This window comes from Heteronotia binoei, chromosome 21, assembly GCF_032191835.1.
Source record: "Heteronotia binoei isolate CCM8104 ecotype False Entrance Well chromosome 21, APGP_CSIRO_Hbin_v1, whole genome shotgun sequence".
Classification (NCBI taxonomy): Eukaryota; Metazoa; Chordata; class Lepidosauria; order Squamata; family Gekkonidae; genus Heteronotia; species Heteronotia binoei.
In genome coordinates, this window is record NC_083243.1 from 117,120,828 (window position 1) to 117,137,218 (window position 16,391).

The following is a 16,391-nucleotide window of genomic DNA, read 5'->3' on the forward strand; positions in this document are numbered from 1 at the left end:
TTTAATATATTTAACCAATGAATTGTATTTTAACTGTATTATCTTGTTTTTTATTGTTATAACATAGTTTATACCATGTCCTGTAAGCCGCCCTGAGCCTGCTTCGGCGGGGAGGGCGGAGTATAAATAAAAATTTATTATTAATATTTCTCTGGTGGGAACTAGTGCAGGATGGCTCATTAGTTCTTAAGCTAGCTAAAAATTAACATATATAATCAGACAGGTTAACCTTTTCATGACAGAAGAAAGTGAACTTGCAAATATCTCAACACTGAAGGGGTAGATCCTATGACAAAACAACAGTAATGTTTCTTAACAACTGGAGGTCTCTCTTCAATGTGTCTTAATTTTTAGCAAGTTCAGCTGAAGGGAGGGGCAAGAATGCATCTGCATGTGTAGAAAGATAAATTTTGATTCGAAAAGTGACAGTAAAACACAAAGAGTGAGGGGAGACAGACACAGCTGTGAGATGGCTGAAGCACCATGGGGGTATAAGATTAATCTCGCTGGAGTCCAATGTGAGATAGCAGATCTGCTGCCCTGTAGGAATGTGTCAAGCATCGATATTTCTCAATAATCAGTCTTTTGTTTTAAATCAAAGCTGTTTTATTGTTAGAAACTCAGTAGTTGTACCAAGGACACAAGCCATGGGAGTAATGGCGTATACAGTGTTACACAGTTGCTATATAGGATATCTTCAAAGGTTACATTACAAATGCATACTTGACTCACGGGTTCAAAGGTTGCTAAACACTATCTCTTTTATTACTAAGGAATTTGGGCTATTAAAAACATCTCCCATTCTTATACTTCTCTAGCAGAAGATAAGAGTTGTCTGTATTACTGCTGAAGCAGTGCCATTGTTGGACCACTATGCCCTCAAGGCTCGTGTGGATGTCCCACCCCAAGCCCGTTTAGGCGGTGAGCATATTTTAGCTTGCCCATGGAACCAGATGGACCTGGAACGGTTCCAAATGGCTCTATGGGATTCCTGGCCCCCTGGCGATTTCCTGGATGATCTGACTAAGTCTTGGCATGACAGACTCTCCAGAGCCATCGATGAGATCACACCTCAGTGCTCTCTGTGCCCTCGCTCTAAGCTAGCACCATGGTACAACCTGGAGTTGCGGCAGAGGAAACGAGGACTCAGACGGCTAGAGAGGCAATGGCAGCGTACTCGAGACAAAGCTACTAAAACATCTTATAGAGAGTTTATGAGGTCCTATGAGATGGCAAAGCCACAAAGAAAACTAACTTTGCGGCCAAGATTGCGTCTGCAATTTTGCACCCGGCACAATTGTTTAACACAATTCGGACCCTTACAACACTGCCACAAGGCAGGCAAAATTCTAGGGAATTGGAGATCGGCTGTGAGGCTTTTGCGAACTTTTCTGCAGATAAGATCTCATCACTCCGCCATGACCTCCCCGCCACATTGGAGAAAGTATGAACTCAAGGCCCCGTGCCTATCTTCTGGTCCTGTTCTGGATTGCTTTGATACACTCAGCCTAGAGGAAGTTGACAGGATCCTCTCTACTGTACGCCCTACAACTTGTGATCTGGACCCTTGCCCCTCCTGGCTAATTAAAGCTTGCCAGAGGGAGTTCAGATATCCTATACGGGATATCGTAAATAGATCCCTTGTGGAAGGGTGTTTTCCAACACTTCTTAAAGGGGCTGTGGTCCGCCCTGTCCTGAAAAAATCAACATTAGAACAGGCCAAATTGGCACATTACCGGCCGGTCTTGAATTTACCCTTTTTGGGTAAAATTATTGAGAGGGCAGTAGTGCTACAGTTACAGAGCTTTCTGGATGACGCTTCCATCCTAGACTCTCGCCAGTCCGGTTTCTGCCCAGGTCACAGGACAGAGACAGTGCTGGTTGCCCTGGTGGATGACCTCCAGCAGCATCTGGATTGAGGCGGCTTGGCGGTACTGATATTGTTGGACCTATCAGCAGCGTTCGATACGGTCGACCAATACTGACCCACTGCTTGCCGATGCAGGGATTCAGGGGTTGGCCTTGCAATGGCTTTCCTCTTTCCTTGATGGTTGGGGACAAAGGGTGGCGTTTGGGGGTGAACTGTCCCAGAGACATGTGCTTGACTGTAAGGTGCCTTAGGGGGCAGTGCTCTCCCCGATGTTGTTCAACATCTACATGTGTCCCCTTGCCCAGATCACCCAGAGGTATGGGTTGGGTTCTCACCAGTATGCTGATAATACCTAGCTCTATCTACTGATGGACGGATGGCCTGACTGTGTCCAAGAAAATTTGGAATTGGTGCTAAAAGCTGTGGCTGGATGGCTTAGGCTGAGTAGATTGAAGCTCAATCCAGTGAAGACAGAAGTCCTTTGCTTGAGTTGTGGTGGTCCGGGAAGGGAAATTCCCCTACTGGAGTTTGACGGTGCGCCACTGGCAATGGCGCACAAGGTCAAGAGCTTGGGGGTGCTACTAGAGCCTGCTTTGACAACGGAGGCCCAGATAGCAGCCACTGTGAAATCCACGTTTTTCCATCTTAGGCGGGCAAGGCAGTTGGTCCCCTTCCTGGAGCATGGCGACCTGGCAACAGTGTTCCATGCAACAGTCGCCTCGAGGCTGGACTACTGTAATGCCCTCTACATGGGGCTGCCCTTGTGATAAACCCAGAAGTTGCAGCTAGTGCAGAACACAGCCGTCCAGCTGTTATTGGGGCTTCCCAGGTGGGAACACATTAAGCCAGGACTATGGGAACTGCACTGGCTGCCTATAGTATACCGGATTCGTTACAAGGTTCTGGTTATTACCTTTAAAGCCCTATATGGCCTAGGACCTGCCTACCTTAGGGACCGTCTCTCCCCACATGTTCCCCAGAGAGTACTTAGATCGGGATCACAAAATCTATTAGTAATCCCTGGGCCGAAGGAGGCCTGATTGAAATCAACTAGAGATAGGGCCTTCTCAATCGTAGCCCCTTGCTGGTGGAACCAACTGCCAGATGAAGTGAGGGCCTTGCAGAACCTTGTGCAGTTCTGCAAGGTCTGCAAGACTGTCCTCTTCTGGCTGGCATTCAATTGACTTGGCACTGGTACTTAAGAGAAGTGGAAGAAGGCCATCACCATCAGAATAGCACCAACTCAATATTCTGTTTTAACTGTTTTAATCATTGTATATCTATTTTATTACCAAATGTGTAATTTTAATACTTATTAATTTAATTGTTTGTGTGATTTTATGTTGTGAGCCGCCCTGAGCCTGCTTCGGCGGGGAGGGCAGGATATACCGGTAAATAAAATAAAATAAATAAATAAACAGCAGCCACCACCACAAAAGAAGGATCTTCAGGGTATGACTGAAGGTAAGCTGTGGCGTCCATTTTGTGGCTGGCTCCTTCTCCTGCAGCAGCCAACTGGTGGTTGCACCCATCATGCTGTGTCAGAATTCCAAAGATGCCCACAGGATCAAAAAGGTTGGGGACCCCTATCCTAGGTATTCTACACTGCTCCAACAGCCACCCAAAAGCAGGGCTTTTTTGAGTTGAAGCACTGCTCCGGCAGGCTTGGCTAGAGCTCTGGCTCAAAAAAAGGAAGGCAGAACCATGAAGACTGCAGCATGGCTTCCTGGAGCCTGGCTCACTGGCCAGGCTCGCAGAGCTGGACCTTGTTGTGGCAGCAGCCTCCTGGAGCCCTGCTGAGCTTCTGCTGGGCTTTTTTCCTGCTCAAGAGTACAGCCTGGCAGATGAATTTTCTATGTCTATGAAATTTAAAACATATATGCACACACAAGGGCCCATTATTATAGGCCCAAATCGCTTAGAAAACATCAACTATTTTCCAATCATGAGAACTCAGGAAATATTCTCAATTTTTAAATGAGGAACTGACACAGAAGACAAACTGAACAAATTTAGATAAGGAACAGGAGTTTACCCATTTGTTCAGTGTCAAGCTACCTCATATCATCTCTTCTTTACTAGCCATAGTCACATAATGAATGAAAGATGTTAATTATTTGTCAAACAGTTCTAGGGAGTGACTACATATGCAGAATGGGTCAATATTTGTAGTAGGACTTGAATAGGAAAGCTGTAAGCCAACTTTAAGGAAGAAGAAAAATGAGTGTTTAAGCTAACGCTGGCCTTACTGCTGGACCTATTTTTTGAATAAATATATAGGGTTTAACTATAGTAATTTCCCTGCAACCTCTTTCTATGGTCACAAATGGGGTCAATGTTTCTTCCCTTTTAGTTCCATTCATAAACCTAGAATGTGAATTTGAATATTAATGATCAGTTTATTCGTCTGAACAAAAGCACACTTGTTGCTAGGACTGATATGTATCTACTCTGTTGGCATCACTCCAGATCATTTTAGTTTTAGCACCTTGCCAGACTGCCTTTGCCAGATTTGGAATGCTCTGCCAGATTTTATAGAATCCCGAGTAAAAGGAATGTGAGGCTAGAATTAGCCACTCAGCATGATTGAAACTGAGCCCGCCCTGCCCCCCCCGCCCAAAAATGGCTAGCACATCAAGGAAAGTGAGTAGTTATGCAAGTCCTGCCGGATTTTATAGAATCCCGAGTAAAAGGAATGTGAGGCTAGAATTAGCCACTCAGCATGATTGAAACTGAGCCCGCCCCCCCCCCCCCAAATGGCTAGAACATCAAGGAAAGTGAGTAGGTATGCAAGTCCTGAGAAGAAGATCCAACCCCAAACAATCAAGGTACCATGATAATGTTATATTACACAAGTGGGGGCTCGCAAAAAAAACCTTGTGGGCGTGGCTATCTCATTTGCTCTGCTTTTGACTCTTCTCCTACTTCTCTCACTTTCTTTCACTCCCATCAGTCTTTCACTCATTCTCTGTCCACCCAGCCCCAATGTCACTCTTTTTTCTTGATCAGTCCTCCAATCTCTTCTGTCTCACACTCACACATGGACATCTTCTTGTTTGTTGCCAAATACCTTGTTACACACTTTCTTGATCCATTCCCAAATGCCCCCCTCTCTCTCACGCACACACACACACTCTGTCTTTATTTCCATTCTACTGAAGCCTCTTCCCTTCACTAGTCTGTATTGCACTACTCCTCCACCGCTGGGAAGCAGTTAGGATTGGTGGGTGGTGAACTAGGCCAGTGAACAGCTTATACTGAGGCAGTTGTGTGTGTGGGGGTGCTTCTCCCTCCCCCCCACTGCTTTGCCCAGCCTTCTCAAAAGTCAAAGGGAGAGTTGGGGAAAGTGGTTGCGGCAGCAATACTGGAGCATCCTCACTCACTTGTCCTTCATCTTGCATCACTCTACCTCCCTCTTCCTGTCTGGCTGCCATCTCATCATAAGTAAAAGTAGTGGGATTCTAGTGGGGGCTGTTGCAGTCTCATCCCTCACACCTCCTAATCTCCCGCCTACCTAACTTCCAGCCATTGTGCCCACACTCTCCCTCTCCACTTGTAGGGCTGCTGCTTCTTCCATGGGGCTGCCATTCCAATGGAGCTGTACTGTCTGTGCACATACACAGAGAACAATCCTCTGTTTTGAGAGGACTTTGCCTGTTCTCCATTTCCCCCTCATTTTCAGATTTTTTTTTGCACACCTGTAAGAGAAAAGTCTACTTTGTGTCAGTGGCTCTGATCTGTGGATTTAAGCATCCACAGATTGGAGCACACTTCACTGTTTGATACAAGATTGTATATTTCAACATAATCAAGCAATCAGAGCTAGAGTTACAGCAGCAGCTGCATTCATACAGGCCAACCAAATTTTTCACATCCTCCTACACATTGCCAGTACACCAACCATCCTGCACACTGCCAACCTGTATATGCTACTCTGTACATGAACACGTGTCTGTTCATTTGCCAGCTTCCTCTCTGTGTGTTGTTGGCTCTGACACACTCATTTAAATCCAGCCCAACTTCTTTGGATGTATTGCCTGGACTTTCTGCTGGATCACTTGTTTAAATAGCTTGTTATGTGCCTTTTCTTGGAATGCCCCCCAAGCCACTACTGGTGTGCCAGTCTGAAGATCAATAGATATAGACCAACCCAAATGATTCCCCAATGAAAGAGAAGTTAGAAAATATCTCCCTCCCATGTCATCTTTCTCTCTTTGCTTATTTCTTGAGTTCTCATTTTCTTTGAAATATGTTACCCATGAGAGTGGGTAGGTTCCAGAATCAAGTACTAGTACTGATGGCTGTGTAGTATTTTTTGCTGAAATGTACTGATACATTGCTCTGACTTCTCAATTGTTTTTTGTTTTTTGCCATCAAGTCATAGCCAACTTATGGCAACCCTGTAAGGTTTTCAAGGCAAGAGACTTTCAGATTGGGCTGCCCCAAGCTCCCACTCGAGGTGGGATTTCCCCTGTTTTGGGGCTCCCCAACCCACTGACATGGAGCAGGCCAGTGGGGAGGGGTCCCCACCCCCATGGGGAGGGGTCCCCACCCCCAAAGACTTCTGTCAGTGCCCAGTGTGATGATGTCACCTGGAAGTGGCACCAGGCACTTTTTATCTAAATCCCTGAGCATCCCTGGTGTGACGTGCCTGGAATGATGACCTCACTGGCAACATCATTCCACTGCACTCACTTTGGGCAAGTGAATGGAGTCCCCTGTCAAAACAAAGGTAGGACTTTCAGAAGTGGTTTGCTATTGCCTGCCTCTACGCAGCGACTCTGGTATTCATTTTTGGTCTCCTATTCAAATACTTACTAGGGCCAATCCTGTTTAGTTTCTGAGATCTGATGAGAGCAGGCTATCCTGATTTTCCCCCCCAATAAAATATTTTTGATTATTTCAATTGATTAGAGGTTCTATTTTCTTTTCTAAGCTTGCTTTGGAGCTCTGTCATTTTTCATTCAGATGCCAAGCATATGGGCGCAAAGTAATTAATGCCCTCATGTCTGAGCTTGGACTTGAGTCTTGTTCAGATGGAAATTTATATGTGTTGCCCTAAGTACATTTGGTAATACTCTTCTAAGCTAAGCATTTATGCTGATGCAGTATAATGTGATATTTTAACACATGCACTTAGCCTTTTTAAAAGCTTTACTATATGCTAGAACAACAGGCTGTAAGACTAGGCAACGAATACCAGGTGGAATCAGTTACATTTTTCTCCAACAAACAGGATACACATTTACACATAAATACATATATTTATATAGACTGTGTGTGTGTGCTTACCTCAGTACTTGACCATAGCAGTTTTCTATGAACAATTTCATTAGTTTTTCAAATAACTTTTTCCCAAATTGCTGATTAATATTATGTTAGATATGTGGTCAAACAAGAACTCTAAATAAATGTTACTGATAAGAAATACAAGATTGCCATTGGGAAAAAAACTTACCATATTGTTTTTAAGATTACTTTTTAATAATAAATTGTATTGTAATACTTACAATGGTGCTTCTGGTTTTGCTGTCAAAAAAGGACTCTTTGTCAGACAAGTCAAATCTATTGGAAAATTAGAAAAGAAAAATGTGTAAGAAAAATTTCAGACAAATTAGCATTTTTTTGGAATTTCCAGGGTTTCCCTAGTAGAGAGAATGACAATCTCCTTTCTTCCTTGATGTTTAACAATAATCTTAAGAATAGCAGCCACTCCTCTTTAGATGACTCAAAGGATCAAAGCCTTATGTAAGTGAAATCAATGACCAATCTCTAGTTGGTTTCACAGGAAAAGAATCAAATGCTTTTCCTCTTTCCAGGAGTCAATTTGTAGAAAAATAGGTGGTTGAGCTCATCCAGGGATTGTTATGCAACTGCGTCTACTATTCAATGGACAAGGTAGGTAGGTGGGGAGGAAGAGGGGGAACCCTCAGAAAGATTCAGGAGCTGCGCTCCCGTGAGCTCCTGCTGAATTCAAGGCCTGCCTCCTTCCTACATAGTGGTAGCACTTGTTGCCTGTTTCTGCAACATTAACGTTTACTTCATGTACTCTTATTTACAAGTCTTACAAAGTAATAGCAGAATCACAATCAGCACATTACAGATATAATTTAGTATGATAAAAGGTATCACTGTTATTCTGCTGAGAAGAATTGCAGTACTTGCTACAATGCTACCTATAATGAGATTATAGCTAGCATTGCAGCAAGTACTGCAATTCTTCTAGGAAGACTTACATATTTCTATGGTGTTCTAGTTATGACATTACACTTCCTGAAATGGCAAATATTTATTCCTACTCAATTACTTAGCCAAGATTTTGCATTAATTCAAATGAACATTTTATCATGTGCCAGCTGCTGCAAATTGACTACAGGGAGACTCCATCAGTGTAATGAGTTAGGCACAGTAGCTTTCAGCCATGCAGAGAGGATTTCTGTGTAGTTGGGAAATTCTTTACCATTCTGCAGACAGCCTCTCTATGTTCACAGTGCGGTATGTTTTCAAATTACTATTTCATGGTAAATAGTCTTGTCCAGGGCTTTTTTTGTAGCAGGAGCTCCTTTGTATATTAGGCCACACACCCCTGATGTAGCCAATCCTCCTGGAGCTTACAGTAGGCCCTGTACTAAGAGCCCTGAAAGCTCTTGGAGACTGGCTACATCAGGGGTGTGTAGCCTAATATGCAAATGAGTTCCTGCTACAAAAAAAGCCCTGGTCATGTCATTTTTCTTCTAGCAAGTGGTCAGAACAGGTCACTGATGTGTTTGCTACAGTGTTTACCAACTAAGGTTGCCAATCTCCAGGTGGGAAACAACGTACAATGAGAGGTCACACAGGAAACCAACAACATAAACCCAAGGTTACTGTGACCAGAATTACTAAAATGCAGAGCTTTTTTTGAGCAGGAATGCACAGGAACGCAGTTCCAGCTGGCTTGGTGTCAGGGGGTGTGGCCTAATATGAAAATGAGTTTCTGCTGGGCTTTTTCTATCAAAGAAGCCCTGCTAAAATGCATACATAGTTTATTACAATAAGGACAGGCAAAATTATAGAAATAATATTCACAGAAAAGAATTCTCAGTCCAAGCCTTATAAATAAATTCACAGTACTCCTGTAGAAGTCACAGTACTCCTGAAGATATCAATGTATCCTAACTGAGCATATTGCCTGTAAGAGACATATTGTCCAACATAAACTTATGTAATGAATTTGTATTTTCAAGGATGTTATGGAAATAATATTATATTCCCGTGCCTGAGGAAAAGCATTATTGAAACAGGAACTGAAATATTGGCTGTCCGGTTGCACACATATTTTCATGGGATTTATGGAGATGGAACATTACTACATGTATGGGATACATTGATATCTTCAGGCATAGTGAATTCTGTAGGAGTACTGTGAATTGCATTGATAAGGATTGGACTGAGAATTCTTTTCTGTGAATATTTCTATGGTTTTGCCTGTCCTTATTGTAATGAACTATGTATGCATTTTAGTAATTTTGGTCACAGTAACCTTGGGTTTATGTTGTTGGTTAATCCCCAAGTGGGGGCAGGAGATCCCCCAGTTTGGAGGCCCTGCCCCTGCCCCTGCTTCAGGGTGATCAGAAAGCGGGGGGGGGGGGGAGGAAATGTCTGCTGGGGACTCCATTATTCCCTATGGAGATCGATTCCCATATGGTATAATGGAGAATTGATCCATGGGTATCTGGGGCTCTGGAGGGGGCTGTTTTTTGAGGTAGGGACACCAATTTTGCAGCATAGCATTCAGTGCCTCTCCCCAAAATACCCTCCAAATTTCAAAAGGATTGGACCAGGGGGTCCAATTCTATGAGCCCCAAAAGAAGATGTCCCTATCCTTTATTATTTCCAATGGAGGGAAGGCATTTAAAAGGTGTGCGGTCCCTTTAAATGTGATGGTCAGAACTCCCTTTGGAGTTCAATTATGCTTGTCACAACCTTGATCCTGGCTCCATCTGCGATGTCTCCTGGTTCCACTCCCAAAGTCCCCAGATATTTCTTGAATTGCACTTGGCAATCCTATTACCAACAGTGCCTAATAGGACACCTAATGGAACCCCTCTCTGTGAGTTCATCTTTATTGTGACCTTAACAGACTTCACTGTAAGAGACCTTATTCTTTGCCTTTGAATCAGGAACATTGCTTTTACGCAGCTCTTGATCAGGGCTGAATCTAGGGGGAGGCAGAGGGGGGTGCTTGCCCCAGACGTTACCGGAGTGGGGGGTGCCAAATTGGGTATGGAGTCCATTCTATTCTATGAGCCCATAAGGTAGAATGGGCCCATAAGGAGGCACAATTTTTTAATTTTACCCCTCCTCAAAAAACATGTAGATCCGGTCCTGCTCTTGACTATAGTTCGCTTATGGAGTCATTTGAAGACTCCTCCACAGATTGAAATCACAACTGGACACAATCTTTTTTGAGACACTTTTGGACTGGGAGCAAGTAACATACACAATTGAGGATGAGAAAGAGGAAAACTATGTGGGGTCTTTTATTTTCATTTTGTTAAATTTAGTAAAGCTTCAGCATTTTTTTAAAATTTATTTTACATATGGAAGTCCAGTAGGACAACTCTACTTTTAGCTAGGAAGATTGAATTTATTGGTAAACATCATTTTAATGCAAGTTTTAATGCAACTTTGGCCTACATATTGCTATTAATATTCTCAGCCTCAAGTGATACTCCCAGAGGCAATTCTGCTTACAGTAGATAACGAATACAGATGATGAACTTTGACTTACAAGTGTTGTTTCTCCCTAGAGAAGGGGTAAGAGAGACGTTTCACTGTCTGTTGTTTGTGCTCTGCCACTTTAGGTTGGATGGGCTCTGTAATTTTTTGAATTACAGAATTTATTTTTCTCAAGAGGCCATGTGGCTGATGAATTTGGTATACCTAAGGACAGAAAAGACAAACCATCCTTTATTTCCTTCAAATTATGGGAAACATATTGAGGATTCAGGAACACAAGAAAACTGAATGTAGACAATCAAAAACAGGTGACTAGGTTAAAAAAAACAGATGGGATTTGCTCAGCAATTTGCTGATCAAATATTTAGGATAGATTCACATTTGTCAGCAAAACCAGAATCTATATATTAACACAATTTATATACCTGCAGAATTTTAGAAGTTTTTTTTTAACCAATCCTACAGTTTATATAATACCCTGACACTTCATACTTTGAACCACACCACCACTGGTGGTAAGGAAATAATGGTCCTTGAGTATTTATGGATTCATTTTCTTTGGAGGGCATTAGATATGATCAAATACCTTCCCAACATACAGTACCCTAATTAAAAATTCTTAAGTGTAATAGGGGACTATTTTAAAAGTTGGGAACATAATTAAAATAAGTTATATGATAAATGGAACTAGATCAGCCACTAATACAAAATTCAAACCCAAAGTTTAATTTTAGTTGTACTTGCAATAAATTACTTTGCACTCTGAGGCTGTCTCTTGTTCCATTAGAGACATTTCCCTCCAGAGTATGGGCCCTGCACTTAATGTGCCATTAAATATTTATCCGTTTCCCACTTCTGTACCCTGAACAGGTACAGCTACATCTCTCACAAGCTTAAAATTTATCATAAAAGTTTGGTCTCTGGTGACAACAACATGATGTGACTTTTATAATGATTATTCCAATATTCCTTGCAAACTGACGGCTGGAACCTGCAAGATCTCTTATTCTACACTAATATTGCACATATTCATGGGATATTCGCATGTGTAAGACATGCATGCTTGTGTATGTGGAGTACTAGACTGAAAAAGGTATGGACCATACCAATTCATATGTGCTCATTCACATTCAATCATAAATGTCAGTCAACACAGTCAGGCACGTTTTCCTATCTTCTTCTGCTTCCCATCCTGCTATAAAAACCTCTTGCAGTCTAGCAAGTCCTAATGGGTTCTAAAATCTATAAGGCACAACAGATAATGCCCCACTCTGAAGTGGCCACCAGCATAATGAAAGATGGAACCATAGCCATAAACTATGCGGGGGCTCGAGCCCCTCCTGGATTTTCCCAGCGGGGGCTGAGCCCCCTCCGGGAAACCAACACAGGACTTGGGGCTTCAAAGGCATAAATGGGGTGATAAAGTCTGTGTGTGATTTTCCCTCTGAGCTGCAAAATCAGTGGGGTAATGACTTTACAACCTCAGCTTCTTAGAAATGTTAATCGAGCTAAAACAGACACAAATGGATTAGATAGAGGGATGGAGAAACTTCTCCAGTCAGAGGCTAGGTGTCAATATGAATATTAACCAGTGTTGGTAAGCTCTAATTGATTAAATCAATACATTGGCAGACCTGGGTCAAGGGGGTTGGGAGATCTGGTAGCTTTCTTTCCTGGCATAGCTCTTGCAGCACGCATGAGATACAGACCTCTCTGAGATCTAGAAAAGGTGGCTATTTTTTTCATCCATCCAGCCAGTCTAGAGTGTTGAAGGACTCTTGATATTGTAAGGTAATTGAGATCTGCAAAAGTTTTCAGTTGTATCTTTGGATTCTCTGGATTAATTACTAAAGTATTGATATCCAGCACATATAAGTTTGGTGTCTCTTGGAAAATAAAGTCTGGCTGGGTGCACCCACTTTTAATGTACCAACAGTCAGACTGCAGGCTCTCTTTGGTGAATTCAACATACTTACTTGGTTCCAATTTACATTTGGGGGGAAAGTGAGATTGAGTGTGGGTGGACATGAAGATCAGAGGTCTTTAAAAATTTCCTAATGGATCCAGTTGGGGTAGCTATGTTGGTCTGAAACAGCAGAACAAAATTTGAGGTCAGTGTCACCTTTAAGAACCAACCAAGTTTTATTCTGGGCATCAGCTTTTGTGTGCATGTACAGTTTCATTTAGATTACACACACACTTATTTTATCTGATATGAGCCCTTTTTTGCTATTAATCATTGATCTTATTTATGGTTTTGCTGCTGTTGGTTTTATGATGTGAGCCATCCTGAGCCCATTTTGTGGGTAGGGCAGGATATGTTGAACACATGAAATGAAATGAAAGTTTGATTTCTGAGTATAAGTGAAAACTGAATGATTTAGGTATCAACAACTTCCCTGATAAACTGTAGCATATGCTGAACCCAACATGTAGTTGGTGACAGCCAGTTTGGTGAAGTAGTTAAGTGTGCGGACTCTTATCTGGGAAAACCGGGTTTGATTTCCCACTCCTCTACTTGCAGCTGCTGGAATGGCCTTGGGTCAGTCATGGCTTTTGTAGGAGTTGTTCTTGAAAGGGCAGCTACTGTAAGAGCTCTCTTAACCCCACCTACCTCACTGGGTGTCTGTTGCGTGTGTGGGGGAAAGTAAAGAAGATTGTGACCACTCTGAGATTCAGAGTATAGGGCGAGATATAAATCCAATAATAATATCCTCCTCCTCCTTCCTCATCTCAATTTATATCCCATCCTACCCCCTAGCAAAAAAAAAAAAAAAATCCATGCCTCATGTCAGAGAAATATTTGTGTGTGTGTGTGTGTTTAACCCCAGAAATGCTGGTGTCTGAAAAAATATCATATGGTAAGAAGGCACTGTGAAGGGGTTATAGACATCACTTTGTTGGTGTTAAAGGTGCTACTGGGCTCCAACTCAGTTCTCACATTAGTTGACTGCTTTATTATCTGTATACCAATTTACTGTGATTTACACATCTTACCCAATTGTTATTCCACTGGCCAACTCCCACCTTTTCTTGGGGAGGGAGTTCTCCATAAATTCATAGGTAGTGATAATGGAGGCCCCTCTCTGTGAGGTCACTGGCTCCTCCCTATGATGTCACTGGATCAAATGTCTCTGGCTGGGCCCCAGCCCCCCTCCCCCTGGGAAATTGAAAAGTCTATGACCCTGGATGGAACCACCAAGAAATTCTTTATAGCAGATCTCTGTGAGAGGCATTTTCTCATGTATCCTGGGCCAAAGCAATAAATGACTTTTAAAAAGTAATCCTGGTAACTTTTAGAAGAACATCCCCCACCAAGTGGGAGTGCCTGAAACATAAGTAAAAATGTTGCTTTGCTGGAAAGTGAATGTTTCGTTGTCTGTCCATAGATCGTCTGGACACATCATGAAATCTGGCATTCAGTATCTTGCCATCTTAGTGTAGTGTTGACCTTATGGACAATGGTGATTTACAGGCAGTGCAGGACATGCAATCCTCATGGATTTAGTACAAGAAGATCACACTTTGTTCCAGACTGAGCAGGCAGGCTTGTCTGCATGGCAGTGATCATGTCATACTGCAAAATGGTACCAAACATTTCCATGCGCCCATTACAATACAAATTTCTGTGTGTCAGCATATGACAAAATCTGTCCACTTCAGCAGCTCACAGCATTCACAGCTCATGCATTTGCATTGCAATACAACTTGTACTGCAAACTGGGTAGCAAAACAAAATAAAACAGAGAAATAAATAACAGCAACAAATTCAGACAACTCCCTTCTGGGTTCTGAGACAGATTCAGAGCTTTTTTTGAGCAGGAATGCACAGGAACGCAGTTCCTGCTGGCTTTGCATCAGGGGGTGTGGCCTATTATGCAAATGAATTCCTGCTAGACTTTTCCTACAAAAAAGCCCTGTGAGAAACAAGTGATGGCAGGGGGTGTGTCCTAATATGCAAATGGTTTTCTGCTGGGCTTTTTTGACAAAAAATCCCAATGCAAAACAATGGTGACATCAGTGGTGTGGCTTAATACGTGGCCAATGAGTTCCTGCTGGGCTTTTTCTACATAAAAAACCCTGCACAGATTTATTTTGTGACTCCTGGTTAAGACAGTTCATTCTTCTCCTCCTCCTTCTCCTTTTAAAGAACCTCCTTTTTTACATACGGTCAGAATTGCTTCAGCTGACAGTTATTCATTTGAAAAGTATAAACTAGAAAGAACTATTTTACGCATCCCAGTCTAGAACAAATTCAACAAACCTTTTTTGTAGGCATCTTCAGTTTCATAAATTCTGCTTCTCGGCACAAAACACTCCAAGGTGCATGTATTTTTACAAATCCAAGCCCATGTATTTTAGTCTTTAAAAAAGAAGGGGAGAGAAAGAAAAAAAACTTAGAACAAAAACATGAAAACACAAATGTGTCCAATTACAAATGAATTCTAAAGGATTATTTTTCAATAAGAATGTTTAGAAATGAATTTATATGAAAACTGGATGAAAACTAGCAGTAGTGAGAAAGCAATGGAGGACTGAAGAAGGGATGCAATGGTTAGGGTTGCCAACAAGCATCCTGGGGGCGAGTGGAATTGCCCTGCCTCTTGAATAGAGGTATGATGGGATGTTATTCATCTCCATGCACAAAAACTTTCACTTGCCTGTTCACCCACATGCAGTCTCTATTAAAAGGGCAGACCAACCCCACCAGGCTGCTTCTTGGTAACTGTAGCACTGGCACAATTTTTCCAATAAACAAATATCCTCCAAAGAAGGTTTGTGGGCAAACAAGAATAGAGTCAGCTTATTTATTTATTTAGAAAAATATATATGCTGCTTTTCCAGAGATTTGACATGGCTCATAAAAATAGAAAAAGCATCATCAAGGCATAAAAACAAGTCAAGGGCATAACATGCAGCCCCAAAATATTGTTGTATTTATAAAATAGCCTTCAGGCTAGAAGCAGATCATAAAAATGGCTGTAAAAGGATGGAATCCAGAACCTTGGTCAAAACAAATGTTTTGGCCTGGTGCCTAGAGGTCAGCAAGATAGGCACCAGCTAACCCTCAAGGAAGAGAGCATTCCAAAGAAGAGTGCCACCACTGCAAAATGCCTAATTGCCCCTTGATTCACTTTTGCTTATAGGCTGGGCTTGGGAGGAGATTCTTAACTGGCAAGCGAAATAAGCATTGCTCTCTGTACTCCCCTCTGCAGTTTGACAAGATGACAACACCAGCTCGCTGTTAATACACATGTATCAAGAATGCAGTCAGAGACTTCTAAAGGTAATTCTGCTTGTAAGGAATAAGTGTGAGTTTATTTATTTCCAAATTAGTATACCACCTTTCTGCCCAGTACAACTGGGCCACAGTCACACCACTGCCACTGTTACATATTGAGAGCTTTGAGCGAACACCTATTAGTCTAGAGGTGCCTTGCAACTACATTCAGATTGACCAACCTGGTGGATCTGGCCAATCAGGTAACATTGGGTTGAATGAAGCCCATGCAAATGAATCATAGAAGCATAGAATCATAGAGTTGGAAGGAACCTCTAGGGTCATCTAGTCCAACCCCCTTCACAATGCAGGAAACTCACCAACACTTCCCCCTAAATTCACAGGCTCTTCATTGCTGTCAGATGGCCATCTAGCCTCTGTTTAAAAACCTCCAAGGAAGGAGAGCCCACCACCTCCTGAGGAAGCCTGTTCCACTGAGGAATTGCTCTAACGATCAGGAAAGTTCTTCCTAATGTTGACCAGGAAACTCTTTTGATTTAATTTCAACCCATTGGTTCT

General features: G+C 42.4%; 1 protein-coding gene across 9 annotated transcripts in view; it reads right to left on the bottom strand.

Annotated features, from left to right (window-relative positions):
- ANO1 (anoctamin 1) overlaps positions 1-16,391 on the bottom strand; it is a 256,871-nt gene that overhangs the window by 133,074 nt on the left and 107,406 nt on the right. For all 9 annotated transcript variants that reach the window (XM_060262257.1, XM_060262253.1, XM_060262256.1 and 6 more), the window contains exons 4-6: positions 14,856-14,954; positions 10,644-10,795; positions 7,381-7,435 (exon numbers count right to left, since the gene is read on the bottom strand). In XM_060262257.1, the coding sequence (XP_060118240.1) occupies positions 7,381-7,435; positions 10,644-10,795; positions 14,856-14,954 (306 nt within the window). The remainder of the gene's footprint in view (positions 1-7,380; positions 7,436-10,643; positions 10,796-14,855; positions 14,955-16,391) is intronic.